The 27,810-nt window shown below is 40.1% G+C and overlaps 1 protein-coding gene across 1 annotated transcript; it reads left to right on the top strand.

Moving 5' to 3' along the window:
* The first annotated feature begins 33 nt into the window (after nucleotides 1-33).
* mbtps1 (membrane-bound transcription factor peptidase, site 1) lies at nucleotides 34-24,892 on the top strand. The gene is made up of 23 exons (XM_058076177.1): nucleotides 34-189; nucleotides 5,154-5,677; nucleotides 5,848-6,111; nucleotides 7,928-8,134; nucleotides 8,460-8,570; nucleotides 8,703-8,812; nucleotides 8,970-9,086; nucleotides 9,372-9,439; nucleotides 10,521-10,623; nucleotides 10,819-10,970; nucleotides 11,640-11,801; nucleotides 13,374-13,518; nucleotides 14,536-14,724; nucleotides 14,853-15,025; nucleotides 15,098-15,213; nucleotides 15,271-15,427; nucleotides 17,388-17,512; nucleotides 17,595-17,672; nucleotides 17,753-17,893; nucleotides 18,007-18,138; nucleotides 18,290-18,416; nucleotides 19,265-19,395; nucleotides 23,923-24,892. Exons 2-23 carry the CDS (start codon nucleotides 5,488-5,490, stop codon nucleotides 24,117-24,119), a joined length of 3,195 nt encoding a protein of 1,064 aa, XP_057932160.1. The 5' UTR covers nucleotides 34-189; nucleotides 5,154-5,487; the 3' UTR covers nucleotides 24,120-24,892.
* Nucleotides 24,893-27,810: the final 2,918 nt, after the last annotated feature.

Below are 27,810 nucleotides of genomic sequence, written 5' to 3'. Positions count from 1 at the left end.
AGGAGGACGAGGTAACCAAACCTGGCATCCAAACGTAAACAGACGTCAGTAGTCTGCTGCTGAAGCTAATGAGTTTGCTAACTAGCTTTTGTTCGGGGTAAGCAGAAGCAGAGGAATGTAAACGTTCAATGTGCGTCACTGCGAGGAAGCTAAGGAGTAAAAACCTCAGTGATGCGAGACAGTTGTTTGGTGAGTAACATCATAAACATTTCATAAACACAACCTTTACTAAACACAATACTACCAAGGCTAGCTAGCATATGCTATACATGTGATGGACGTTGCTTCCAAAAACCAGCATAGGATATAATTGCTGTGCTGGACGTATCTCTGCGTTGATTGTTTTCAAATATTGTTATTTAGACTCGGTGAGACAATTAACGTTGCATTTGACGAGTGTAGTATCATATAAAGATGTGAGTGTTAAAACTTGATTAAGCTTCTTTTTTTTATCCTCTGCTATTGTTTTGATTTTTGACGTACATTATACTGCGCCTGTACTACTACTTGTATCAATTCGCCATCAAATTATGGCATTTAAATACAACACTGGTAAAAAAAAGCATTATTCACATTTTGCGTGATGTTTTAATTCGGAAACTGCATTTTAGACCCCAATGTGAATGCGAATTATAGCCCTTCCTAATGTTTTTTTTTAGTTTGATACAATTACTCGTTACTTACAGACAAGTTTGTTACTCAAAAGATTTTCGTCTGATCAGGTTGTGAGTCACTCATACTCATAAATAGTAGTTAGGCTGAGCTTTAATTGCCAGCTTTGTGGCTTGGTTGTTGACACAAGTGGTCCCCAGCCCTAGCTTTTACAACCCTGCCCTAAACTGTTTTTCTTTTTTTTACAATACACTCTTTGCAAGTAGCTATCTGTTAGCTATATTGTTGACTAGGCAGGGATCCTGCTTCAATCCGGGACCCCTCCATCCCCCCACCCTCCTATCTTGTTTGACTTGACTATCCAGTTATGATATGGCCTCTGAGCACCCACAGTTCTGGATCAGGTTTAATAAAGATGAGGAATTATAATTACAGACGCACACGGCATGGAACATACCAGCCCTTGAGTTTGTTATTACTGGGGGAAAAAACTAGTCTGAACCTCACAAATGTTTGGTTGTTGTGATTATTATTCTGTTTTTTCACCCCCATTTGGGGTATTAAACATGCACAAAGACTCAGTAATTTGTTTTGCTATATTTGCCCCGTAACCTGCCACAAGTTTAGGTTAGAAGATGTCGTTTGGGGTCGCAGACCACAGCTCATATTTCCTCACGAGGGTCGCGGGGGATGCTGGAGCCTATCCCAGCTTTCTTCGGGCGAGAGGCGGGGTACACCCTGGACTGGTTGCCAGCCAATCACAGGGCACATATAGACAAACAACCATTCACACTCACATTCATACCTATGGACAATTTGGAGTCGCCAATTAACCTAGCATGTTTTTGGAATGTGGGAGGAAACCGGAGTACCCAGAGAAAACCCACGCATGCACGGGGAGAACATGCAAACTCCACACAGAGATGGCCAAAGGTGGAATTGAACCCTGGTCTAGACCATATATTACTTATTATTATTATTAGGATATATTATCTTTACATTAGTGGAAAAGTCCATCTATTTTCTATGACGCTTACCCTCACTACGGTCGTGGGGGTATGCTGGAGCCGACCCTAGCTGACTTCGGCCCAGAGGCGGGGTACACCCTGGACTGATCGCGAGGATAATCTGGACAATCTTAAATATTGGTAATGGTAATGGTTTTATTTCATTTGAACATGCATCAGATTACAATTGAATGCATCACATAATCAGTTCACAGTTCCACATGTCTGAAAGGAGTAGGAAGAAGCAAAGCTTATTAAATCCTACCCCTCCATCTGGTACTTTTACAATCAATAACTGTTACATTTGTTCACTTCCTGCTTTCCTAATATAGTTTTTTTTTTAATATTTAAATATTGACAATAATATTGTGTATTGGCCATAATTTGTGGGACTATATGTCGTCTGGCAAAATTAGCACCACAGGCCTATGCATGACATGATCTACATGTGTAAAATTTCTTTATGGTTCATAATTTAATAAGACATTTCATACATTTACTCAAGAAGAGTGCCCCAAGAGGATGATTAAGTACTGTTGAACCTCCAGGGCGGTACGCAGTCCATTATTGGAAGCTGGTAGAAGGAAGAGAATGGAGTGTGTCGCCATTGATTTTGTCGTTGTTTTGTTTAGTACTTGAGCTATCACGATGCATCTTGTGTATCTGTGTGTGTGTCCGGACTGGCTGTTTTTTCCAGCAGAGGAAACAGATGAACACAAATATACTTTATAGATTACTGAGGATAAAACGGCACAAAATATAAATGGATGGATAAATATGTTTCAAGAACAAAAGAGTTGAGTGCTTAGTTTTTCTTTATACATTGAGAAATATATCAGAAATCTCATCTTGTTTTGATGTTGGCTAAAAAATGTAATGTAAGGCTAAAAATAACCAATTAGCTAAAAATGTCATCCAATACTTCTCTACAAGAGAGGAGAAATATGATCTCAGGGAAGAACTACATTTGAAACACTTATATGCTAGGACTACGTTAAAAAGCCATAGCATTTCAGTATGTGGAATCAAACTATGGAATGGATTGAGTAAGACCCTCAAACAATGCACAACGATGAGCCAATTCAAGAAACAATACAAGCAGTTGATGTTTGCTAAATACAAAGATGAAGAGTCTTGAACCAGTCATGATGTGCTATATATATCACTATATTGACACTTACTAGGATTGCTACTTATTACAACTATTAGGAAAGCAGGAAGTGAACAAATGTAACAGTTACTGATTGTAAAAGTACCAGATGGAGGGGTATGATTTAATAAGCTTTGCTTCTTCCTACTCCTTTTGGACATGTGGAACTGTGAACTGATTATGCGATGCGTTCAATTGTAATCTGATGCATGTTCAAATGAAATAAAACCAGTACCATTACCATGTTGTGACATCCCTGCTGCTTATTTAGCTATTTATCAGTGCCAATGTAACATTTTCTCTCAATCTGACCACACTAAATACTATTTGTTGAGCCTGGATAATTGTGGCGTGTTCTGTAATTTTTTCAATGTCTTAATAAATAATTAACTAATTATGTTGATTAAAAAGACAATGGGGTTGTTTGAGTTTGACACCCCAGATAAAGAACATAAATATAATCCTTGTTAAGTCACTGCCTTAATACATGATGGATCTCTTTTTTTTCAGTTAATTACAGTACAAACCTGTATTACTGTTCTCTGTGGGGAGTGTTTGTTGCATTACGGCATGCTTCACTGTAGAAAATATACACAGAGCAAGAGCAAAACCAATGGGGAAAAAACAACAGTGCCGGGTAAGATAACAGGAAGCTGGAGGGAAACTGGTTCTCTTGTGTTGTATTTGGCCAGTATATGTGTGTGTGTGTGTGTATGGGGCCTTTGTGTCTTAATGGTTTGTGTAACTGTGATGTTGTGACTTTGGGTGTGTGCTTGTGAATGTACTGACTGGGTTGTACCTTCTCATAATTTCCCCGATGTGTAGTCATATAGTACATCTCGGTTCTTTATCAGCGAAAGTAGCGCTCTCTTGTCAAGTGTGGTACTCTTAAGTATGTATTATGAACTACTTTTTTCCTCTGTGCTGTACCGTATTTAATTTTGACAGTGTAATTTAACATGTTTACATCTGCAGAGGGTGCATCATGGGTACTGAGTGATTCAATAGGGCGACTAGCGACCTGACTGACTGACCCCCCCCCCCATCCACACATCTTAAATCATTAATACTTTTACAATCAGTAACCGTTACATTTGTTCACTTCCTGCTTTCCTAATATAGTTTAAGGTATTTTTATTTTATTTTTTTAATACATTGACAATAATATTGTGTATTGGCCATAATTTGTGGGACTATATGTCATCTGGCAAAATTAGCACCACAGGCCTATGCATGACATGATCTGCATGTGTAAATATTCTTTATGGTTTATAATTTAATAAGACTTTTCATACATTTACTCAATTTTGACAGTGTAATTACATGTTTACATCTGCAAAGGGTGCATCATACCGACCTGACTGACTCTGACCCCCCCGCCCCCCCATCCACACCCCATGCAAAACTATTAAATCATTAATACTTTTACAATCAGTAACTGTTACATTTGTTCACTTCCTGCTTTCCTAATATAGTTTAAGGTATTTTTTTTAATATCTTGACAATAATATTGTGTATTGGCCATAATTTGTGGGACTATATGTCATCTGGCAAAATTAGCACCACAGGCCTATGCATGACATGATCTGCATGTGTAAATATTCTTTATGGTTTATAATTTAATAAGACTTTTCATACATTTACTCAATTTTGACAGTGTAATTACATGTTTATAATCTGCAAAGGGTGCATCATGGTACTGAGTGATTCAATAGGGAGACTAGCGACCTGACTGACTCTGAACGCCCCCCATCCACACCCCATGCAAAACTCTTAAATCATTAATACTTTTATAATCAGTAACTGTTATATTTGCTCACCTCCTGCTTTCCTAATATAGTTTAAGGTATTTTTATTTTATTTTTTTTACATATTGACAATAATATTGTGTATTGGCCATAATTTGTGGGACTATAATTAGCACCACAGGCCTATGCATGACATGATCTGCATGTATAAATATTCTTTATGGTTTATAATTTAATAAGACTTTTCATACATTTACTCAATTTTGACAGTGTAATTACATGTTTACATCTGCAAAGGGTGCATCATTGTACTGAGTGATTCAATAGGGAGACTAGCGACCTGACTGACTCTGCCCCCCCCCCCCCCCCCATCCACACCCCATGCAAAACTCTTAAATCATTAATAGCTCAAAACATACGACAGCACAAATGATGATTTTAATTGCACAGAACAGCACAAATGAATGGCATTATTTTGGTTTCATTCAAAGCTAATGGTTGCCTGACCCATAAAAATGTTGAATATCACACAAATAAAGCAGCACAAATGTTCATTTTGTTTTACTTTTATGTAACAAGTTTATGTACAAGTATGCCGTGCATTAGTCACACTTCCCATTCTCATTTCTTTTCCAGATTTAAGTCACGAAAGGACTACGCAGATTGACCACACTTCGTCCTCCATCAGAGCTCCTGCCATTCCTCTCTCTTTCCACTTGTTGGACACATTTTCTTCACTTTTCTCAACATGGCAGCTGTGTTTCTACTCTGGCCGTGTTACTGAACTCCATCTTGGACTAACACAATGGAGAGAAAACGCAGAAAGAAATTATTTTAGCTGCTAAGAACATTTTCAGTATGGACTCACTTTTGGAGCTCTGGATCTGAATATGATGATCCATTCCCCTGACCCCGAAGCAGGAATTACCGACTCTGTTGTCATCTGAAGCAACATCCTTCACAACGCAAAATGCTCCTAGTACTCGTGCGGGTCTCCATACTTATGGGGCTGCTTGCAGGCTTCCTGCCTTCCGCGGGGATGGAGCCGTTGCCAGAGAGCAGATTCGTTTCTGATCACAACCCAAGCTTTGAGTCACCTGACTCAAACTACTCTCAGGTCACTCTCAAAGTCGAGTTCTCGTCCAATGTGGTGGAACATGGTAAGAATGTCAAACATGTGTAGACACCAAGGGTTTTTTTGTAATAACAAAAAACAGTGTGTTTTGTAATAACTTTATATGATGTGCGTAATACCATACAGTATGTACTTAATATAACTTATGGTAATGGTCACTACAATGTACTGTATATTCCCTTCTTTTGTCTCCAGAGTACATTGTGGCATTCACTGGGTATTTCTCGGCCAAAGCTCGCAGCCTATACATAAGCAGTGCCCTACGGAACGCAAATGACGGAGCATTGGAGTGGCACATCGTTCCCAGGGAAAACCCAGCTTCCGACTTCCCCAGTGACTTTGAACTCGTCCACATCCGACAAGTTTCAACTAGCAGTCTGCTGACCTTAGAGGACCACCCCTACATCAAGAGAGTCACTCCACAACGCAAAGTGTTCCGGTCACTCAAATACATTCCTTGTAAGTGTGGAGAATGGGACACAGAATGTCTTTGTTTGCTAACCCACTCAGGGAGAAGGTGGTCTGGTTGTCTGGTGGGGCTTACCTGAACAGCAGAGTACGCCCTGTGGCTGACACTCTATGAAAGACTTCTGTGTCTGCTGCACCCCCAGCCGTTATGCATGCGTTACCTGCATGGACGTGATATGTTGTGCTTCCAGTAACATTTCTATTATTAGTTTAGTTTGTGGGAAACTGCAGTAATTATAGCATCTGAAGTCATATTTTGACCTTGGAAGTACAATAATCCACTTTTATGATTTTTTTTGGGGGGGGGGGGCAGTAGCTCAGTCAATAAGGGCCTGGGCGTCAGAGTTTTTTGGAATTTTGCGCATTATCCACAATCTTTTTGTGAGACAAGAACACATATGTCTTTCTCTTTGCTCTGTGTTGTAAATATATAGGAACAGCTAAACAGACTCAGCTAGATTGCATGGGAAGCACCTGAAAACCTGCCAGCATAGCATATAATGTGACACATATTATAATACAGTATATATATTGATATATACTATAAAATATATAATATGTTATCTATATAATATAATTAAAATATGTTATAAATTATATTAATATATATTATTTAATAGAATATATATTTATTTTATTTTATATGATATTAAATATAATATATAATTATAAAGTGACATATTATCCAAGCTAGAACAACATTATTATTATTACGTTGTTACGCTGAAGAACTATATTATTATATTAAGCTAGATTTAATGGGAAGCACCTGAAAACCTGCCGGCATAGCGTATAGTGTGACACATATTATACAGTATACAGTATATATATAATATACAGCATATATATTGATATATACTATAAAATATATAGAAATAGATATAATATATATATATACAAATATAAAATTAAAAAAATGAATAAATAAATATAAAATATATATGTTATCTCTATAATATGATTAAAATATGTTATAAATTATATTAATGTATATTATTTAATATATAGATTTGTTTTATTTTATATGATATTAAATATATAATTATAAAGTGACGTATTAACCAAGCTAGAACAACATTATTACTATTACGTTGTTACGCTGAAGAACTATATTATTATATTAAGCTAGATTGCATGGGAAGCACCTGAAAACCTGCCAGCATAGCGTATAATGTGACATATATTATAATACAGTATATTGATATATACTATAAAATATAATTAAAATATGTTATATTTTTTTTAATATTAATATATATTATTTAATATAATATATATTTGTTTGATTTTATATGAAATGTAATATATAATTATAAAGTGACATATTAACCAAGCTAGAACGACATTGTTACTATTACGTTGTTACGCTGAAGAACTACAATACCGGCGTAGTGACACCACGCCACACTACAACGGGTAGCTACTAGCCACTAACAACAAGCTTCACCACACACTGGCTCAGAGCACCGTACCCACAATACCTCAGTACACTACTGATAGGTAATACTACATATTGGAGCTGCCGCTATTGCTGTTGTGTTTTTTAGTTTGGAAAAGTTAATGCTATTTATTTATTTTGGTTATTTCTTTACACTCATGGTGGTTACAGTTAGTCCGGCTTACTCCCACAGTCCAAAAACATTGATTGGAGACTCTAAATTGGTTGTCTTCATACTGTATATGTGCACCATGATTGACCAGCGACCATGGTGTGAACCGCCTCAAAAATCATACTTTGCACATTCATAAATGTATTCCTCTAAAGACAAAATTACAATGCCGCTTTTTTCGTGTTTTGTATCCTCAGCACCTGAAACCCCTGCACCATGTAACAGCACCCACAGGATGCAGAAATGGCAATCATCCCGGCCTTTTAGAAGAACCAGTCTGTCACTCTGCTCAACCTTTTGGCACGCGACCGGGCGGCACTCGAGCCGGCGGCTGCTGCGGGCCATCCCCCGTCATGTTGCCCAGATTTTGCAGGCAGACGTACTCTGGCAGATGGGACACACTGGTAAGCCTGAATACTACGGTAAAATATATTGACCATATATATATTGACTGAAAATTAAAATATATCTAATAATGTCAGGGCTCTACATTAAAAACAAAAATGGGGAATCCTTAAGGTGAGAACTACTTGCCCTATGTAAAATGAAAAGACTGCCATAATGATATCATCTAATTTTTGTGGCATCACATGAGAATCTCAAATAAAAATGAAATGATTATCATTTCTTATATTTATATATGTTTAGCATAAATATATGCTGATGCTGGTAACCATGTGACACATCCAAATCCACGGCCCTGCAATTATTATTAATGTCTGTGTGCAGGTTCTGGTGTGAAGGTGGCTGTGTTTGATACAGGCCTGAGTGAGAAACACCCACATTTCAAAAATGTGAAGGAAAGGACAAACTGGACCAATGAGAAGACACTGGATGATGGTTAGCGGTCTGATGTTTAGACGCTCACAGATCTTATTTCATTATTGTGTGACAGGAGTCTACGTTTTTTTTTTTTGCATTTCGGGATTGTGTGCGAGAGAAACAGATTGAATCTGTCTGTCTTTATTGCAGGCCTGGGTCATGGCACATTTGTAGCTGGAGTGATAGCCAGTATGAGAGAGTGTCAGGGTTTTGCTCCGGATTCAGAGCTGCACATCTTCAGAGTGTTCACCAACAACCAGGTACTTACTTCATAATATAATTCCCTATAAAACCATGCAAAGGGGTTAGTTTAAAATCTGTTAAATCCCTATATTTACATCCTTTTGTAATGATAAATGACTGTAATCATCATCCATGGCCAAATCAATGAAATCTTGTTTTTTTATCACCACCCAGGTGTCTTACACATCCTGGTTCCTGGATGCCTTCAACTATGCCATCTTGAAAAAGATTGATGTTCTCAACCTCAGCATTGGTGGCCCTGACTTCATGGATCACCCCTTTGTTGATAAGGTCAGACAATTACAAGGTTACACACTTGTCTGCGAATTGAAAAACAAAGGTCATATCACAGTTAAAATAGCCAAGTTGTCATGTTCATGTGTTAGAAAGTCAAATCCATTGCATTAAAGACAGTTTACTGTACATTTCCTTGGGTAAAATTGATGTGATCAGAAGATGGAGTATGTCAGTAACCTGCTATATACAGATCCTTGACTACTAATATATTTCTTGAAAAAAATGCTGTTTGGGAATCTTCCTTCCCTAATGTGTATCTTGGTGTGTGTTGATTGGCAGGTGTGGGAGCTCACTGCTAACAAAGTGATCATGGTGTCTGCTATTGGAAATGATGGACCTCTCTATGGGTTTGTGTCTATGTCTTCCTGTCCATTGAGGCAGCCAACTAATATAAATAATAATAATCTTAATAATAATCACTCGCTAAATGTACTGCAAAAAAGGTCAGTAAGGATAATTCATAATGCCGCCTACAGAGATATACATACTAACATACTAACTCCTTATTTCTAAAATCACAAATACAAAATTTTTTCTCAATCAGAAATCACTCCACACTCTTTATTGCTCTCTGGTTCTACCATATCTTACTTATTGTGTGGAAATATGGGCTAATAACTATAAAAGCAATCTTCACTCGCTAAATGTACTGCAAAAAAAGGTAAGGATAATTCATAATGCCGCCTACAGAGAACATACTAACTCCTTATTTCTAAAAATCACAAATACTTCAACTTGCTGATATAGTTCATCTTCAAACAGCTAAAATAATGCATAAGGCTAAAAAATAACCAATTACCTAAAAATGTCATCCAATACTTCTCTACAAGAGAGGAGAAATATGATCTCAGGGAAGAACTACATTTGAAACACTTATATGCTAGGACTACGTTAAAAAGCCATAGCATTTCAGTATGTGGAATCAAACTATGGAATGGATTGAGTAAGACCCTCAAACAATGCACAACGATGAGCCAATTCAAGAAACAATACAAGCAGTTGATGTTTGCTAAATACAAGGATGAAGAGTCTTGAACCAGTCATGATGTGCTATATATATCACTATATTGACACTTACTATGATTACTACTTATTACTATTAGGAAAGCAGGAAGGGAACAAATGTAACAGTTACTGATTGTAAAAGTACCAGAAGGAGGCGTAGGATTTAATAAGCATTGCTTCTTCCTACTCCTTTTGGACATGTGGAACTGTGAACTGATTATGTGATGCATTCAATTGTAATCTGATGCATGTTCAAATGAAATAAAACTATTACCATAATATCTGAAACAATAAATAGATTAATAGAACAGTCATGATGACAACAATATGCAATGCAGTAATGAATGATGCCACATTCTAAATGAGCAGTTACTTGTAAGTCCCTCAACAAAAACAAGCAAATCACGGCCATCTCTTTTGCAGGACTCTGAACAACCCAGCTGACCAGATGGATGTTATTGGAGTTGGAGGGATCGACTTTGAGGACAACATTGCAAGATTTTCATCCAGAGGCATGACTACCTGGGTGAGTTTCACATATATATAATGTTTAAATTGTAGTCTACAGTAATTTCACTCCTAATTATTCAGTTTCTTGCAGCTTTAATTCAACGTAGATGCAAAATGTTTGTTTGGTTGTGTATGCTTTCTCTATTTGTTATTAGCAACTGCTGAAAAATACAAAACAAGAAATGTATCTTGTGTTTTTTTCTGTGTGCAGGAGCTGCCAGGAGGCTATGGCAGGGTGAAGCCAGACATTGTGACTTATGGTTCCGGGGTTCGGGGATCAGGGATGAAGGAAGGATGCCGATCTCTGTCTGGCACCAGTGTGGCCTCTCCTGTGGTGGCTGGAGCTGTCACACTTCTGGCCAGGTGAGGAGTACAAAGTCAGTTAAGCAGTACGAAATACACAATATAGTAAAATAAACATTATAAACAACCCAAGTATTAACAAAATCAACAGTTTTTTCCAGAGTTATATACAATACAGTATGTAGATAATATGAAACGAGATGAGATATATGACCAGTCTATACACTGAGATCTTGTTAGAGAGTTAATATGAGGCATTATGGAAATACTTCACATAGAACTTAGTATATTGCATTTAGAGTCCTTAATATTGCACATGGAGGTTGATCAGATATTGCACAGTGAATGGGGTCTGGAGTAACTATACTGACTATAAAAGCAAGTATTGCACAGATGTACATAGTGGTGTTTTGTTTGTACTCCTAAAGAAAGTATTAGTGTGTGTGTGTTACTACTAAGAGCTTTGTGTTGTTATGTTGTATTTTTTATAGACTGTTTCCAGCAAATACACTGATACAAGCTACAAACTTTACAAGACCTATTAATTCAATTCAGTTTTACTGTAGAGGATGACAAGTAAAATGAAAATTCTTAACATTTGCAATAAACATTAAAATCCAGTACAAACAGAATAATAACAAAAACAACGCTCAGATTACATATCTGGAAGCTGACACTATATATGACTTCATTTGTGGTCTAAGCTGCCCTCTCCTCATCTTCCTCCAGCACTGTGTTAAATCGGGAGTTAGTGAATCCAGCCTCCATGAAGCAGGCTCTGATCGCCTCAGCCCGCAGGCTGCCAGGGGTCAACATGTTTGAGCAGGGCCATGGGAAACTGGACCTGATCAGAGCTTACCAGATCCTCAACAGCTACAGACCTCAGGCCAGGTAAAGCCTGAGGCATAATGATAAACAGTACGCAACAAGAAGAGTGAATGAAAATATATCACACTTGGCAATCCATGTTAGGCACACTTCATACCCAAAGACCAGTTCATTTAAACCAGCATGAGTAACCTGCTGGGCGGCACGGTGGTTGAGTGGTTAGTGTGCAGACCTCACAGGTAGGAGACCAGGGTTCAATTCCACCCTTGGCCATCTCTGTGTGGAGTTTGCATGTTCTCCCCCGTGCTTCTCCGGGTACTCCGGTTTCCTCCCACATTCCAAAAACATGCTAGGTTAATTGGCAACTCCAAATTGTCCATAGGTATGAATGTGAGTGTGAATGGTTGTTTGTCTATATGTGCCCTGTGATTGGCTGGCGACCAGTCCAAGGGTTATCCCGCCTCTCGCCCGAAGACAGCTGGGATAGCGGTGAAGATATACTCATCCTGTCCCGAGTCAAGCACGTAAACACACCATCCATCCATCCATTTTTCTCCGCTTATCCGGGTCCGGGTCGCGGGGGCAGCAGTTTTAGTAGGGAAGCCCAGACTTCCTGGTCCCCGACCACCTCCTCCAGCTCCACCGGGAGGACACCAAGGTCCAGGTCACTGTGGTCCACCAGGCCAGCTGTGAGACATAGTCCCTCCAGCGTGTCCTAGGTCTGCCCCGGGGCCTTTTCCCGACTGGGCATGCCCGGAACACCTCACCAGGGCGGTGAACGTAAACACACTAGCATGCTAAACCAAGCTAACCCTGATAGCTTCCATTCAGGCTCCTATGTTCCTCCAACCTTCGCCAGTGTTTATCACCATTTCAACCTGTTTAGTGTTTATAGTGTAGAAATCCTCCCCCTGAGGACTCTAATAGAATAGAATAGAAGATAAGGGAATCTTAAAAAAACAAATTATAGAATAAGAACCAGATTATTTATTCCTGACAACAATACCTAATACAGACATCCGGGCTTATCTGCAGTCCCTGTATGCCTACAAGTAAGCGGGTCTTATTACAGCGCAGCTGCAAAAAAAGCACCCTTCCTTTCCCTGCCCGGCCTTTTATACACTCGAGGCTGGAGTCCTGCACCAATCAGCTTTCGCCACTGCCCTTGCTTGAACCGCTTTCATGGTGTTTCTCCTTTCGTTTGTTCGCTTTGGCGTCAAGGCATCTTTCCTTTGCAAGGGGCATCAAGGAGTCTGGAACATTCTGCTTTTCCTTTGTTGCAACGCAAGCTGTCATATGCGTACTCGATGTTTCCACCTTAACTGTCAGATGTCACGTTAGTGCATGTATAAGTATCCTTTGTATTTGTGAGATTATGTGTTTGCTTTTATCTTTAGCTAGCAAAATTGAGCAAATACCTTCAATAGGGAGAGTGGTCCTCCGAGTAATTACTTCATTTACTATACTACAAATAAGCCATAAACATTACTGTTAGATGGTTGAATCTTGTATTCAATCCTATAATTTGTCTATAATTGCTACCTGAAATTGGAAATTACGACCGGACTCATGCATTGTTTTTCTGTTTCATTGAACATAATTTAGTAACACTAATGCGTGTTTGTCTCCTGCCAGTCTTTCTCCAAGCTACATCGACCTGACGGAGTGTCCATACATGTGGCCTTACTGTTCTCAGCCTATCTACTACGGAGGAATGCCCACCATCGTAAATGTCACTATCCTCAATGGCATGGCAGTCACTGGCAGGATTGTGGACAAGGTGAACCCAATCACATATTTTTCAGTTAGACATAGACATAGACTTTCTTTATTGTCATTGCACAATAACACAGCAGTGAAATGTTGTTGCCTGGCTCCGGTTTAATAATAAATAATAAATTCTCCGCATGTTCTCCCCGTGCATGCGTGGGTTTTCTCCGGGTACTCCAGTTTCCTCCCACATTCCAAAAACATGCTAGGTTAATTGGCGACTCCAAATTGTCCATAGGTATGAATGTGAGTGTGAATGGTTGTTTGTCTATATGTGCCCTGTGATTGGCTGGCGACCAGTCCAGGGTGTACCCTGCTTCTCGCCCGAAGACAGCTGGGATAGGCTCCAGCACCCCCTGCGACCCCCGTGAGGAAAAAGCGGTAGAAAATGAATGAATGAATGAATTAAATAATAAATAATAAACAATAATGTGGATAATAAATAGATGACATCAAATACAGCGTAAACAGTAATTTGTACAAATAATTTAAATAATTTAGAATAAATAACAATAATTTAAGTTTTGCGTGTGTGCATGTGGGCAGGTAGAGGGGCTTATTTGGCATTGAGCAGTCTGATAGCCAGGGGGAAGTAGCTGTCTCTAAACCTGGTTGTTCTACAGCGGATGCTGCAGAGCCTTCTCCCCGAAGCCAGGCGAGAAAACAGTCCATGCTGGGGGTGTGTGGGGGGGTCAGAGTAGATCCGACGGGGCTCTTGATACGCAGCGGGTGTTTGCTAGTATGCTAGTATGTCAGCGGGGGGGGTCCCAATGATCTTCTCCGCTGTCCTCACCACTCCCTGCAGTAACATCCAGTCCGAGGCCTTGCAGCTCCCAGACCAGACGGCGATGCAGCTGGTCAGCAGGCTCTCGATGGTCCCTCTGTAGAATGTGGTCAGGGATAGGAGGGGAGAGGGAGTTCACATTTCAGTTCATGTTGTCTGGACTAGTTTTTCTCACCCGACAAGGTTTTGCTTCTTGATATTGTCTCTAAATTGCGCCGTCCTTTCACCGTCTCTTTCATTCAGCCTATTTGGCAGCCCTACCTTCCTCAGAACGGAGACCACATCGATGTGGCCATGTCGTACTCCCCAGTGTTGTGGCCGTGGGCTGGCTACCTGGCCGTGTCCATCTCTGTTGCTAAGAAAGCAGCATCATGGGAAGGGATCGCACAAGGTCATGTGATGCTGACAGTGGCCTCACCAGCAGAGAACGATGTGAGTCTGTTTAGTCCTAATTAATACACCTATTGTCTTTTATTAACGTTATGTTGATAAAATAAATGTTAAAGCAGTGCCTATCATGTTTTTGTAGTAATATCTGTCAAATGTCACCTTTTTATCAGTCTGAAGTAGAAGGGGAACTGACCTCCACGGTGAAACTGCCCATCAAGGTAAAGATTGTCCCAACACCTCCACGCAGCAAAAGGGTTCTGTGGGACCAGTACCACAACCTGCGTTACCCACCGGGCTACTTTCCCAGAGATAATCTTCGCATGAAGAACGATCCACTTGACTGGTATGTTTCTGTTCAATGAGTGCGTACCAGCGTAACTAAGTGTTTTTGAGTTGCTATTCAATATATTTGCAGGAACGGCGACCACATTCATACGAACTTCAGAGACATGTACCAGCACCTTAGAAGCATGGGATACTTTGTTGAAGTGTTAGGAGCGCCAATCACCTGCTTTGACGCCAGCCAGTATGGTATGAATGCAGATTAGCACAATGCTTCCTACTTTCAGTTTTGTCCACTACACGTAGGTACATTGCTGATGGTGGACAGTGAAGAGGAGTATTTTCCGGAAGAGATCACCAAGCTGAGAAGGGATATTGACAATGGGCTTTCACTCATCATCTTCAGCGACTGGTACAACACTTCTGTCATGAGGAAGGTCAAATTCTATGACGAAAACACCAGGTGCGTTCTACTCTGCTGATTTGTAACATCATCGAACACAATCCATATTTAAGCTCTAAATATGCCTCACACGCTTATTAAACATATTTAAAGTATAGTACTCATCACTAATGAATTATAATGTAATATGATTGCAGTCACTGTGTAGCCTTTAACCTGGTCTGGTCTTCAGGCTAGCGGGCAAGAGACAGCGTTTCACCAAACTGCATCTACATAATCCACACTGCTTGCTTGTTGTAATTCATTCATTCATTCATTTTCTACCGCTTATCCTCACAAGGGTTGTGCTGGAGCCTATCCCAGCTGTATTCGGGCGAGAGAAAAAAACATAATTAAAAAAAAATAATAATAAAAAAATAAAAAAATAATAATTACAACTTAAACTATATTAGGAAAGCAGGAAGTGAACAAATGTAACAGTTACTGATTGTAAAAGTACCAGATGGAGGGGTAGGATTTAATAAGCTTTGCTTCTTCCTACTCCTTTTGGACATGTGGAACTGTGAACTGATTATGTGATGCATTCAATTGTAATCTGATGCATGTTCAAATGAAATAAAACCATTACCATTACTTTAAGGGGCCTTATCATTAAGAATGCATTGTCCTTGTGCCAATAAATGTATTTGAATACAGAGTGGAAAGGATTGGAAGTTCAGTAGCCTGTCATTTTCTACTGCTTATCCTCACGGGGGTCAAGGGGGTGCTGGAGCACCCTGGACTGGTCACCAGCCAATCACAGGGCACATATAGACAAACAACCATTCACACTCACATTCATACCTATGGACAATTAGGAGTCGCCAATTAACCTAGCATGTTTTTGGAATGTGGGAGGAAACCGGAGTACCCGGAGAAAACCCACGCATGCACAGGGAGAACATGCAAACTCCACACAGAGATGGCCGAGGGTGGAATTGAACCCTGGTCTCCTAGCTGTGAGGTCTGCGCGCTAACCACTCGACCACTTGTTATAATTCTATTACAAAAAGCTGTTTTGAGGCTTCATTGATTGCTTCCATTACCAAACTTAAGTTTTGCGGCTCACAGCACACAACTGTGTTGCATTCACTTACATCCTCAGTAAGATTAGCTGTGCTGTGTAAACTTTGTAATAGCTGCAAAATGTCCCTATTGTTAGATTCTGAGCCACACACATTACACCATTCATATTCCGCCCAAGCCTTTCTGGCATTCAAGGGATTACATACAGTTAAAAATAGCAGTCAGCTTTAAAGGGATATGCTTAGTAATCTAGTTTTATTTGAATAGCGGTGACTCATTCAAGAACTGTTCATTGGGAGACTCATTTTTTGTATATATTTGCCATTCAGACATTATAAAAGTGACAGATTTTTTTTTTTAGTTATTAGTAAAAATGTGTTTTAATTTTCATGTGGTCCAGTATTTTTCATTAATTATTTTGTATTTTTTACAAATTATTTTGTTTTTATCTTTTTAGTCCTATTTTATGCTTTTAGTCTTTAGCGGGTCTTCCACACTGGGGGCTGTGTCGGGTCTGCTGATAGGGGTGCTGTCCTTGGGTCCCTTCGACCCGGCCGGCTGGGAGTTCCTCCCTTTGATGTGGGGGTCCGCCCGTCTGTCGGGGTCAGGGGGCCCGGGTGCGGGTCCCCGTTTCCTTGATACTCAGTGCCATGCCATGTCTTTCTACTGTGTGTGTGTGTGTGTGTCTACGATGGAGGGTGGGAGGGTGGGGCTTTCTTTGTAATTGTTTTCTATTTAATTGTGGTATTTTTTTTTCTGTAAAGCACTTTGTGTTGCATGTCCTTGCAGGAAAAGTCTACAAATAAAGTTGATTTGATTAATGGCTGGCCTTCATGGAAATAGTAACAATGAATGCTAGTGTTACATTTTCTTAGTTGTGTAGAACCTCGTTTGTGTCAGTGGTATTTGTGGTACTGCGGTACTGAGATCTTGTTTCTCCTCATAACGCTTCCAGGCAATGGTGGATGCCAGACACGGGGGGCGCTAATATCCCTGCACTGAATGACCTGATCTCAGTGTGGGGGATGGCATTCAGTGATGGACTGTATGAGGGCGACTTCACGCTAGCAGATCACGACAGTAATGAACACACACAAGCCTTCTTCTATGACTGATAGCGATACTCACCTGACCATCACTAATGTCTCTCTCTTTTTTCCAGTGTACTACGCCTCAGGCTGCAGCATAGCTCGTTTCCCAGAAGACGGAATAGTGATCGCCAAGAACCTAAAGGACCAAGGTATCGTCGGCTTTTTTAAGTACTTATATGTAGTGTGTATCAACGGAGATCCAATGTATATGTGTGTTTTGTTGTCATAGGTCTAGAGGTGTTAAAACAGGAGACGGCAGTGGTGGAAAGGGTTCCCATCCTTGGACTGTACCAAACACCATCTGACGGGGGAGGTCGTATTGCTCTGTACGGTGACTCTAACTGTATAGATGACAGTCACAGACAGAAAGGTAACTTGTGAAGCGTTTGCTCAATGCCAGAGCTGTATACATTGTGCTTTGCTACACAACAGTCTTTAGCTAATTGCTAATTATCTTTTTTTGTGTTTATGTCGCTCCATTAGATTGTTTTTGGCTGTTAGATTCTTTGCTTCAGTACACGTCCTACAGTATGACGCCTCCCAGCCTAAGCCACTCTCACAGTAGGGTGGCATCTCCTACAGCCAGCGAGCGCCCACTGCCACAGAGACTTGAGGGTGAGGAGGGAAAAATACAATACTCAAAAAAGTCATAAAAACAATGAAATGTTCCTCTTCTTGTATTGTATTTCTGTCAGTTCTCATACATTGCCACAGCAATAAGAATTACCTGCAATTGTGAATACCTTGTTTTGTTTTGTTTTTACAGGTAATCATCTTTATCGCTACTCAAAGGTTTTGGAGGCTCACCTTGGAGACCCAAAGCCCCGTCCCTTACCAGCATGTCCACATCTTTCCTGGGCTAAGCCGCAGCCTGTCAATGAGACAGCACCTAGGTAGTTTTAAGTAAATTCTCTGCTGCTGCAGATTGATGTTACAATCCAAAATAGTCCCTTTTGTAATTGTGGATATTGTGAATGATGGTGATTTCGGAATGATGGTTTGTTGTACAAACAATCGGATTGTGTAGTGCAGTGGTTCCCAAACTTGCCGTCGCATACCCTCTTCACACAATTGACCTGAAGCCATGTACCCCCTACTTAAAAAACATTCACCTTTTTATCTTTATTCACTTGAAATATTGAACATAATTAATTTAGTCATTAATTCATTTTCTCATGAGGGTCGCGAGGGGTGCTGGAGCCTATCCCAGCTGTCTTCGGGCAGGAGGTGGGGTACACCCTGGACTGGTCGCCAGCCAATCACAGGGCACATTTAGACAAACAACCATTCACACTCACATTCATACCTATGGACAATTTGGAGTCGCTAATTAACCTAGCATGTTTTTGGAATGTGGGAGGAAACCGGAGTACCCGGAGAAAACCCACGCATGCACGGGGAGAACATGCAAACTCCACACAGAGATGCCTGAGGGTGGAATTGAACTTCGGTCTCCTAGCTGTGAGGTCCGCTCGCTAACCACCCATCCACCGTGCAATTTAATTTGTTCATTAATTTTGTAATAATTCCAGGTCACATTTTCACATGAGTACTGATAACAGATTAGTAATCATCTCGCATATCGTTTATTGGTGGCTTTATTGGTCACTTTTATTAGCCAATTTGGCTAATTAAATATCAACTTGCGTCTCAATGTCATGCATCTTTTAAATTCAACTTAGACGAGGGAAGTGTTGATTGTACAATTTGTGTTTTTATCCCATGTACCTTTTGCTTTCAGTAACCTGTGGAAACACCAAAAGCTTCTGTCTGTGGATCTGGATAAGGTGGCGCTGCCTAATGTGAGGCCTTACCGTCCCCAGGTCCGACCTTTATCCCCTGGGGAGAGTGGGGCCTGGGACATCCCTGGAGGTGAGAAGTATTTTTTTATGTGGATTTTTCGGGAGTGTTTACACAAGACAGTATAAAATCCATAAAAACTTCACAAAAACCCTGAAACAATGCACAACGATGAGCCAATTCAAGAAACAATACAAGCAGTTGATGTTTGCTAAATACAAGGATGAAGAGTCTTGAACCAGTCATGATGTGCTATATATATCACTATATTGACACTTACTATGGTACCCATTATGTCATTGGATGCTCATATCACCTCATACTTCGGTACGTGACAAAAATAAAAATTAAAAAAAACTTGGTGGTGCTTTCATTGCCCAATAACCCAATTTTAAGATGAGAATATGGAGTTTAGCCTAAACTAGAATAAATCGATTCTATTAGAATAAGTTGTCTGGTTTGCCGGCCCATTGCCGAAACATTTTAGTTAAACTAAAATAGCAATTTAAAAAAAATGATAACATATAGTCAACTATTATACCAAATTACCAATTATACAAAAAAGAACTATATTAGGAAAGCAGGAAGTGAACAAATGTAACAGTTACTGATTGTAAAAGTACCAGATGGAGGGGTAGGATTTAATAAGCTTTGCTTCTTCCTACTCCTTTCAGACATGTGGAACTGTGAACTGATTATGTGATGCATTCAATTGTAATCTGATGCATGTTCAAATGAAATAAAACCATTACCATTACCATGTCTTACGATCAACGGCAATGATACATTTTGGAAAGCTGCACATTTCTATGTGGCACAAACATCTATATAAAAACTAAGTAACTAAGTAAAGCTAAGTATTCAAGCACGTCTTCGCCAGCTGCTTATTATTTTGTGGACCATGGTGCAGTTTGATGAGGTCTCTATATGGTCCGGCATCTTAATTTTTATGCCTATACTGGTTGGTATTATCAGCCATGCTAACCTTAATGTAACTTGTTGAGCATGTCTGGACCATGTTATCATTACTAGTACCACTATTCAAATCATCATTTATGTTATTGTATGGTCATATCACCTCGTACTTCAGTACGGGACAAAAATCGTACAGAAAAAAAAAAAAAAATTCAACTATATTAGGAAAGCAGGAAGTGAACAAATGTAACCGTTACTGATTGTATAAGTATCAGATGGAGGGGTAGGATTTAATAAGCTTTGCTTCTTCCTACTCCTTTTGGACATGTGGAACTGTGAACTGATTATGTGATGCATTCAATTGTAATCTGATGCATGTTCAAATGAAATTAAACCATTACCATTACAACTAACACATCTCCAAGGAAAAAGGCTAACTTTTACCCATTGCATATACATAGTCATTAAATCTTTTACTGGTTTCAGTCTTTTAACATGACAAGACCACACTTTTAACATCTTCCAAACAAATCTTCGTTATTGTTATTGAGAGCCCACCAGGCACTGTCACTTGTGCCTTATTGGGTATCCTAACCCTTCCATGTGGAAGTGGTACGTTTTTGGCTTCTTACAGTGTCGTGCATCACACAGAAAAATCCATCCAGGCGTGTATGGGGCTTATCTCTCAAAGGGGGCCGACTTGTTCTGCTCCTGATGATCCCCTGCCTTTGGCCTGAGGGGAGAGGGAGTAGGAGTGAGTGAATGTGTGGGGTGGGTAAAGTCCATCCTTTATGATGCTGTGGGCATTTTTCCTTTTTTTTCCTGCATCTGGCTGTGTGTAACGGTGGGTAGGCTGACTCCCACAATCATCAGTTGCCGCTTTCACCACCCCGTGCAGAGCCTTTTTTTTTATCTGCAGCAGAGCAGCCCTCATGTCACACTGTGATGCAGGAGCAAAGAACACTCTCCACTGCTTATCTGTAAAATTAAGTCAAAGACTGAGCTCTCAAGGAAGAAGAATCGCTGCTGGGCATTCCCGTTGAGACCAGAGATGCTGATACCCCATGTGAGGTTGTTTGATTGTTGTATAGATGTATATGCCCAGATATACATGATGCCGGAGACCACCTCCACAGCCGTTCCTCTGATGTGTAAGCGACAGGGGATATGTTTGTGTTCTTCACATTGATGCAGAGGTTGTTTTCGCTGCACTAATCCTTCAGGTGTTCGACCTCCTGTCTGTATGCAGACTCACCACGGTTGTTAATGCAACCCCAGCAGTGCTGTGTCATCTACACGTTTTATAATATGACAGCTGGGGTGGTTTGCAGTGCCAGAAGGGGACTCCGAACATTGCCCTGAGGGACACAGTAGAGGAGATGTTGATTTTGACTCACTGTGGTCTGTCAGACAGAAAATCCAGGACCCAGTTCCAGGTGGAGGAGCTCAGTCCACATGTATGTAGTTTTGTCACCAGCCATCATCAGTTGATATGTTTCTGGTGTAGGCGTACTGGTGACTTAGGGGTGTAAGAAAATATTTTTTCGGCATGGTATCACATGGTTTGTCTGGTATCATGCCCCCAAGTGTCGGTCTCGGGCTGATACTGGCACGCTGGGGCATGATACTGGGCCTGATACCAGACAAACCATGTGATGATCTTATTATCACATACTATTTAATCATGAGCTTATTATCAAGTACTATTTAATCAAAAGACCATTTTGTTTCCAGAAAATTTTATTTATTTATTTAAGTTTATTACATGTATTATATCTAAAGAGTGTAAACACAATAATTGCAAAAATATTTCAACAATAATATTTTATCAACAGTCTTATCTTATCAATGTCTGACAATTAAAGTTCCATTAATCAAGTTTGGTTTTTTTGGTGACTCGAGAAGCACTAGGCATTACTCACTCGTGCGCTGTTCTCTGATTGGTTGTTTCACAGGCACAATACCAGAGCAGCGCGCTCTGAGTGGACAGCTATGGGGGCTGATAGTGGACATGGTTAAACTCACAGTTTAACACAGTTTTTTTTTATGTGGGCCCCAACCAGCCTTTCAAAGCATGTGGGGACGGGGTTAATGGTGGCCGTCTTCAGACAGGTCGGAACAGCAACCTGTGAGGTGTTGTATGTACCCGTTAGCACCTCCAGAGAGCAGATGTGCACAGCCCTTCATCAAAACCTGCAGCTTTGTGATGATTGATCCTTTTGAAAGGTTCTTCTCACTTCTTCACATTGAGGGGCATTTCTTCTAATGTTGGGGGTGAGTCTGGTGCTGCAGGGGGGCGGTTGGAGTTGGAGTCCTCAAAGCAAGCGTAGAATTTGTCGAGGGCAAAGAGGGGTCTCTGGGGCATTGTGCGCCTTTTGATGTGAGTTCAGTTAGTTCCAGCTGCTCTAACACTCTCCTCGCTTTAATCATCAGCATTCAGCATTGCTCACAGGGTTGATATCACGTCACACTCTGAACCCTGACAAAGAATGGGAGTCCAGAGCACTGAGTTAGAGCACTGAGTTAGAGCACTGAGTTAGAGCACTGAGTTAGAGCACTGAGTTAGAGCACTGAGTTAGAGCACTGAGTTAGAGCACTGAGTTGTAGCACTGAGTTGTAGCACTGAGTTGAGTTGTAGCACTGAGTTGTAGCACTGAGTTGTAGCACATCATGACTGGTTCAAGACTCTTCATCCTTGTATTTAGCAAACATCAACTGCTTGTATTGTTTCTTGAATTGGCTCATCGTTGTGCATTGTTTGAGGGTCTTACTCAATCCATTCCATAGTTTGATTCCACATACTGAAATGCTATGGCTTTTTAACGTAGTCCTAGCATATAAGTGTTTCAAATGTAGTTCTTCCCTGAGATCATATTTCTCCTCTCTTGTAGAGAAGTATTGGATGATATTTTTAGGTAATTGGTTATTTTTAGCCTCATGCGTTATTTTTGTTGTTTGAAGATGAACTATATCAGCACGTTTAAGTGTTTGTGATTTTAGAAATAAGGAGTTAGTATGTTCTCTGTAGGCGGCATTATGAATTATCCTTACTGACCTTTTTTTGCAGTACATTTAGCGAGTGAAGATTGATTTTATAGTTATTAGCGTAAGATACGGTAGAACCAGAGAGCAATAAAGAGTGTGGAGTGATTTCTGATTGAGAGCAAATTTTGCTTTGTTCAATATTGAAATATTTCTTGCCACCTTATGTTGTATATTTGTAATATGAGGTTTCCAGCTCATATTTTCATCTATTGTGATCCCCAGAAATTTATTATATAACATGACAATAAATAAACCGCAGATATTTGTGAAAATAAATATCAATCTAATACAGACACAGCCCTTGGTATCGATATAATCGATATTTGGATCCATATTAAGGGCACTCCCCCCCTCCCTCCATGTGTACGGTATCACCTCACTCAGTTCCAGTCTGTGCCATGGGTTCACTGTTTAAGGTCGTTACCCGGCCGCTAACTCGTATGGGTGCTTATATATAAACCTATCCGTCCCACGGAGAGTTTCCATCCAGAGCACTGTACTAAAAAAAAAAAGTATTTATTAGATCTGTAAATACAGAAAAATAAATGTTGTACATTGTATAAACAAATGCATGTCATGGCATTATATGAATGTTTTTTGAACATGCTTCATTATAATGTTGGCCTTCTTTCTCCACAGGAATAATGCCTGGTCGCTATAACCAAGAAGTGGGCCAAACCATTCCTGTCTTTGCCTTCTTGGGGGCAATGGTGGTCCTGTCCTTTTTTGTGGTCCAGCTCACAAAGGCCAAGAGCAAACCCAAACGCAGGAAACCTCGCATCAAACGCCCCACATACCTGCAGCAGACAACAAGTTGGAAAAACCCCACAGTTTGACCAAAAGCGCAGTGCGGACATATGGATGTGGACAAAGTGGGTTTGACTCCATAATGGAATGCGGTGCTTAAGGTTCACAACAAATGTCTAATTGAGCGCATTGAGGAGGACATCATTTGGCAGTTGGACCCATGCGTCTCAAACTTTTTTTTTTTTTTTGCCAATTGTCGATTCGAGGCTGTCTGTGAGTGCTTGTGTGTGTTTGCAGAATGATGAACTGTTACACACGATGTACAACACACACACAAACAAACACAACTGGACAAACCAGACAAAATGCCTCTTTAAGACATCCATGTTTTAAACTTAGAACTTTCTTTTGACTCAATTGAATTATCTACTTTTATATTTATTGAATTTGAATTTGGTTGTACCCTAACACACTGACACACACACTTATACATAATGCTAAAAATATATCAAACAACTTACACATACAGTTGCACTCAAAATGTTTCAATTGTGTATATTATTTATTTGCAAAGTTTCGTAACTTTCAGTAGATTGCAATAAAACAACAAACCAAAAAAAAAAGACATCTAATATTATAAATGGTCACTTTAAATATTTGAGTGCAACTGTCCATATTGTAGACTAGTCCCCATCACACGACCAATGGATGATCATGTTACATACCTGTTCTTAAACTTTGTAAAAATAATGAACTCTGGATATACATTTATTCGCTTTATCTCACTGATATTTTCATCAAAAAGCAGCAGTGACTTCCATATATACTTCATCAATAAATGAATAAAAAAAAAACAATGTAACCGATACTCTGTGTACAATACTCCGAGATTACCGTACTTTTTAGGCTTGCTGTTTTTGCCAGCAAAAGCACAAAATTGTGTATGTCGTTTTTATGGATTGTTTAATTAATTGTGTAATATTTGTGTAAAAAAAAAAAGGCGTGGATGTACTCAAGCATCATTAAATCTGTGCGAGCACATTCTCCAAGGGATGAGAAAACTGGAGCGTGCCTAACCCACAACTAATCACCCTAACAATCTCCTAATGGCTTTTTTTTTTGCCCAAGGAAACAGCTGTTCCACTCTTTTCATTGGCCATTACGTTCATGTAGTTCTTAGTTCTGCCACCAGGTGGTGCTAAAATACAAGTCCCCTGAGTTCCCATAGAATTAATTGTACTCTTGCTTATCACGGCTAATATTTTTGAATGTGCCTTAATTCACCAAACCACTCCCAGCAATATTATGAATATGTAGTTTAAAAAAACTGTTAAATAATAGAAAAGTACTGTCAATGTTTTTTTTTAACTCCCATTTATTTTTATTCACTGAAAAACATTTGTGTCCTTATGTTTTATCTGAAGTACTGTATCCGAATCACTCAATCCTACTCCAGGAAAAGTTTTGATTCTTTGTTGTAAAAGTCTAATCACCTCTTGGTGAACTTTGGTATATAATCCTCTGTTTTGGCAATGAAAGTATAACAGTGTCTTGTGTTTTGACTTGCTGTTCTCCAGCTGTCAAAAAGAAAAAATGCAGTATTTTTCCTCTCTATGGAAGGATGATAGTGACAACTACCGCCCCTTCTTTATGAAGAGAATCACACAAGAAATATATATTCATCATGGTTTCAGTTTGGATATGTTTTGATAATAGTCTATTACTGAATTCAAAAGACTGGGAGGGAAAGTCATCACATGATCATCTTTATATAATTCAACATGTCTAAAAAGAAGCAGGTAGCTCGAAGTTGTAGCTTAGCTTAAGTCTTAGCCATTCTCATTAGCTTATGCAAGTGAAATTAAGAAATACAGAAAGAATTGCCTCGCAACATAAAAATATAGATTAATCATGCCAGATATTCATTTAATTTAATGTATTAATTTAATTAATAGGCGGCACGGTGGTCGAGTGGTTAGCATGCAGACCTCACAGCTCGGAGACCAGGGTTCAATTCCACTCTCTGTGTGGAGTTTGCATGTTCTCCCCGCGCATGCATGGGTTTTTTTCTGGGTACTCCGGTTTCCTCCCACATTCCAAAAAAACATGCTAGGTTAATTTGCGACTCCAAATTGTCCATAGGTATGAATGTGAGTGTGAATGGTTGTTTGTCTATATGTGCCCTGTGATTGGCTGGCCACCAGTTTAGGGTGTACCCCGCCCTCTCGCCTGAAGACAGCTGGGATAGGCTCCAGCACCCCCTGCGACCTTCGTGAGGAAAAGCGGTAGAAAATGAATGAATTTAATTAATAGGCAGCACGGCGATCGAGTGGTTAGCGCACAGACCTCACAGCTAGGAGACCAGGGTTCAATTCCACCCTCGGCCATCTCTGTGTGGAGTTAGCATGTTCACCCCGTGCATGCGTGGGTTTTCTCCGGGTACTCCGGTTTCCTCCCACATTCAAAAAAAACATGCTAGGTTAGCGACTCCAAATTGTCCATAGGTATGAATGTGAGTGTGAATGGTTGTTTGTCTATATGTGCCCTGTGATTGGCTGGCGACCAGTCCAGGGTGTACCCGGCCCTCTCGCCTGAAGACAGCTGGGATAGGCTCCAGCACCCCCCGCGAACCTCATGAGGAAAAGCGGTAGAAAATGAATGAATGAATGAATTTAATTAATCGGCGGTTGAGTGGTTAGCACGCAGACCTTACAGCTCGGAGACCAGGGTTCAATTCCACCCTCTGTGTGGAGTTTGCATGTTCTCCCCGTGCATGCGTGGGATTTCTCCAGGTACTCCAGTTTCCTCCCACATTCCAAAAAAACATGCTAGGTTAATTAGTGACTCCAAATTGTCCATAGGTATGAATGTGAGTGTGAATGGTTGTTTGTCTATATGTGCCCTGTGATTGGCTGGCGACCAGTCCAGGGTGTGCTCCGCCTCTCTCCTGAAGACAGCTGGGATAGGCTCCAGCACCCCCGCGACACTTTTGAGGAAAAGCAGTAGAAAATGAATGAATGAATGAATTAAAAAATAATTTAATTTGGATTTGAGTCACAAATTTTATGATTTTGATAATATCATCAAAGACTTGCAACTCGACTGTGTTTGACGTTAAAAACTCTATAACATTTTATTTGGTTTGTGACTTGTAACGACTCATATTGCAAGCGTATGACTTTGGAATGACTTGATTTGTATGTTTATACTTGAGACTTGACTTGAGTGAATATGTGCCCCAAAACCGCCCGGATTGCGGTGTGGACAACCTCTAGACTGGATGGACTAATGTCATTGCACTCCAAGGTTTAGTATCAGTTATTAGCTCAAATCAGTGATGCAGGTTGATTTCATCAGAGGTGATGTGTGTCTGTGTCCCAAGAGGTCTGATCCCCGCTTTTCTAAGCCCTAATAGGGCAGATCAGCCTGTGAATGTGTCACCCGGCCGCATTGGAGAACTAATCTCCCCATGAACCTTGGGAAACTTGGAAATGACTGGAGCCAGCTCGCTGTGCTAACAAGATTTGGGAAAGCTGGTGGTGAGTGGAGGTCACATGCCCTTTTCTCTTCAAGGTTCCCAGGTGCCAGAACGCTTGTGTCTGGCCAATCAGGTCACCCGTTCACATCCTGAACAGACACCATGGCGACATGTTAAACCCTTAGCCCCCCACCCCCCCTCCTTAGATTCATTAAATTCATTGTGCACCTCATTTTATTTTCTATTTATGTATTGTATTTTTGGGCAGATTTTTTATAGTATTTATACATAGATTAATCTTC

Source organism: Doryrhamphus excisus, chromosome 6 (genome assembly GCF_030265055.1).
Source record: "Doryrhamphus excisus isolate RoL2022-K1 chromosome 6, RoL_Dexc_1.0, whole genome shotgun sequence".
NCBI lineage: Eukaryota > Metazoa > Chordata > Actinopteri > Syngnathiformes > Syngnathidae > Doryrhamphus > Doryrhamphus excisus.
The sequence above is the reverse complement of the archived record's forward strand: the minus strand, read 5'-3'. Positions and strand labels throughout refer to the sequence as shown.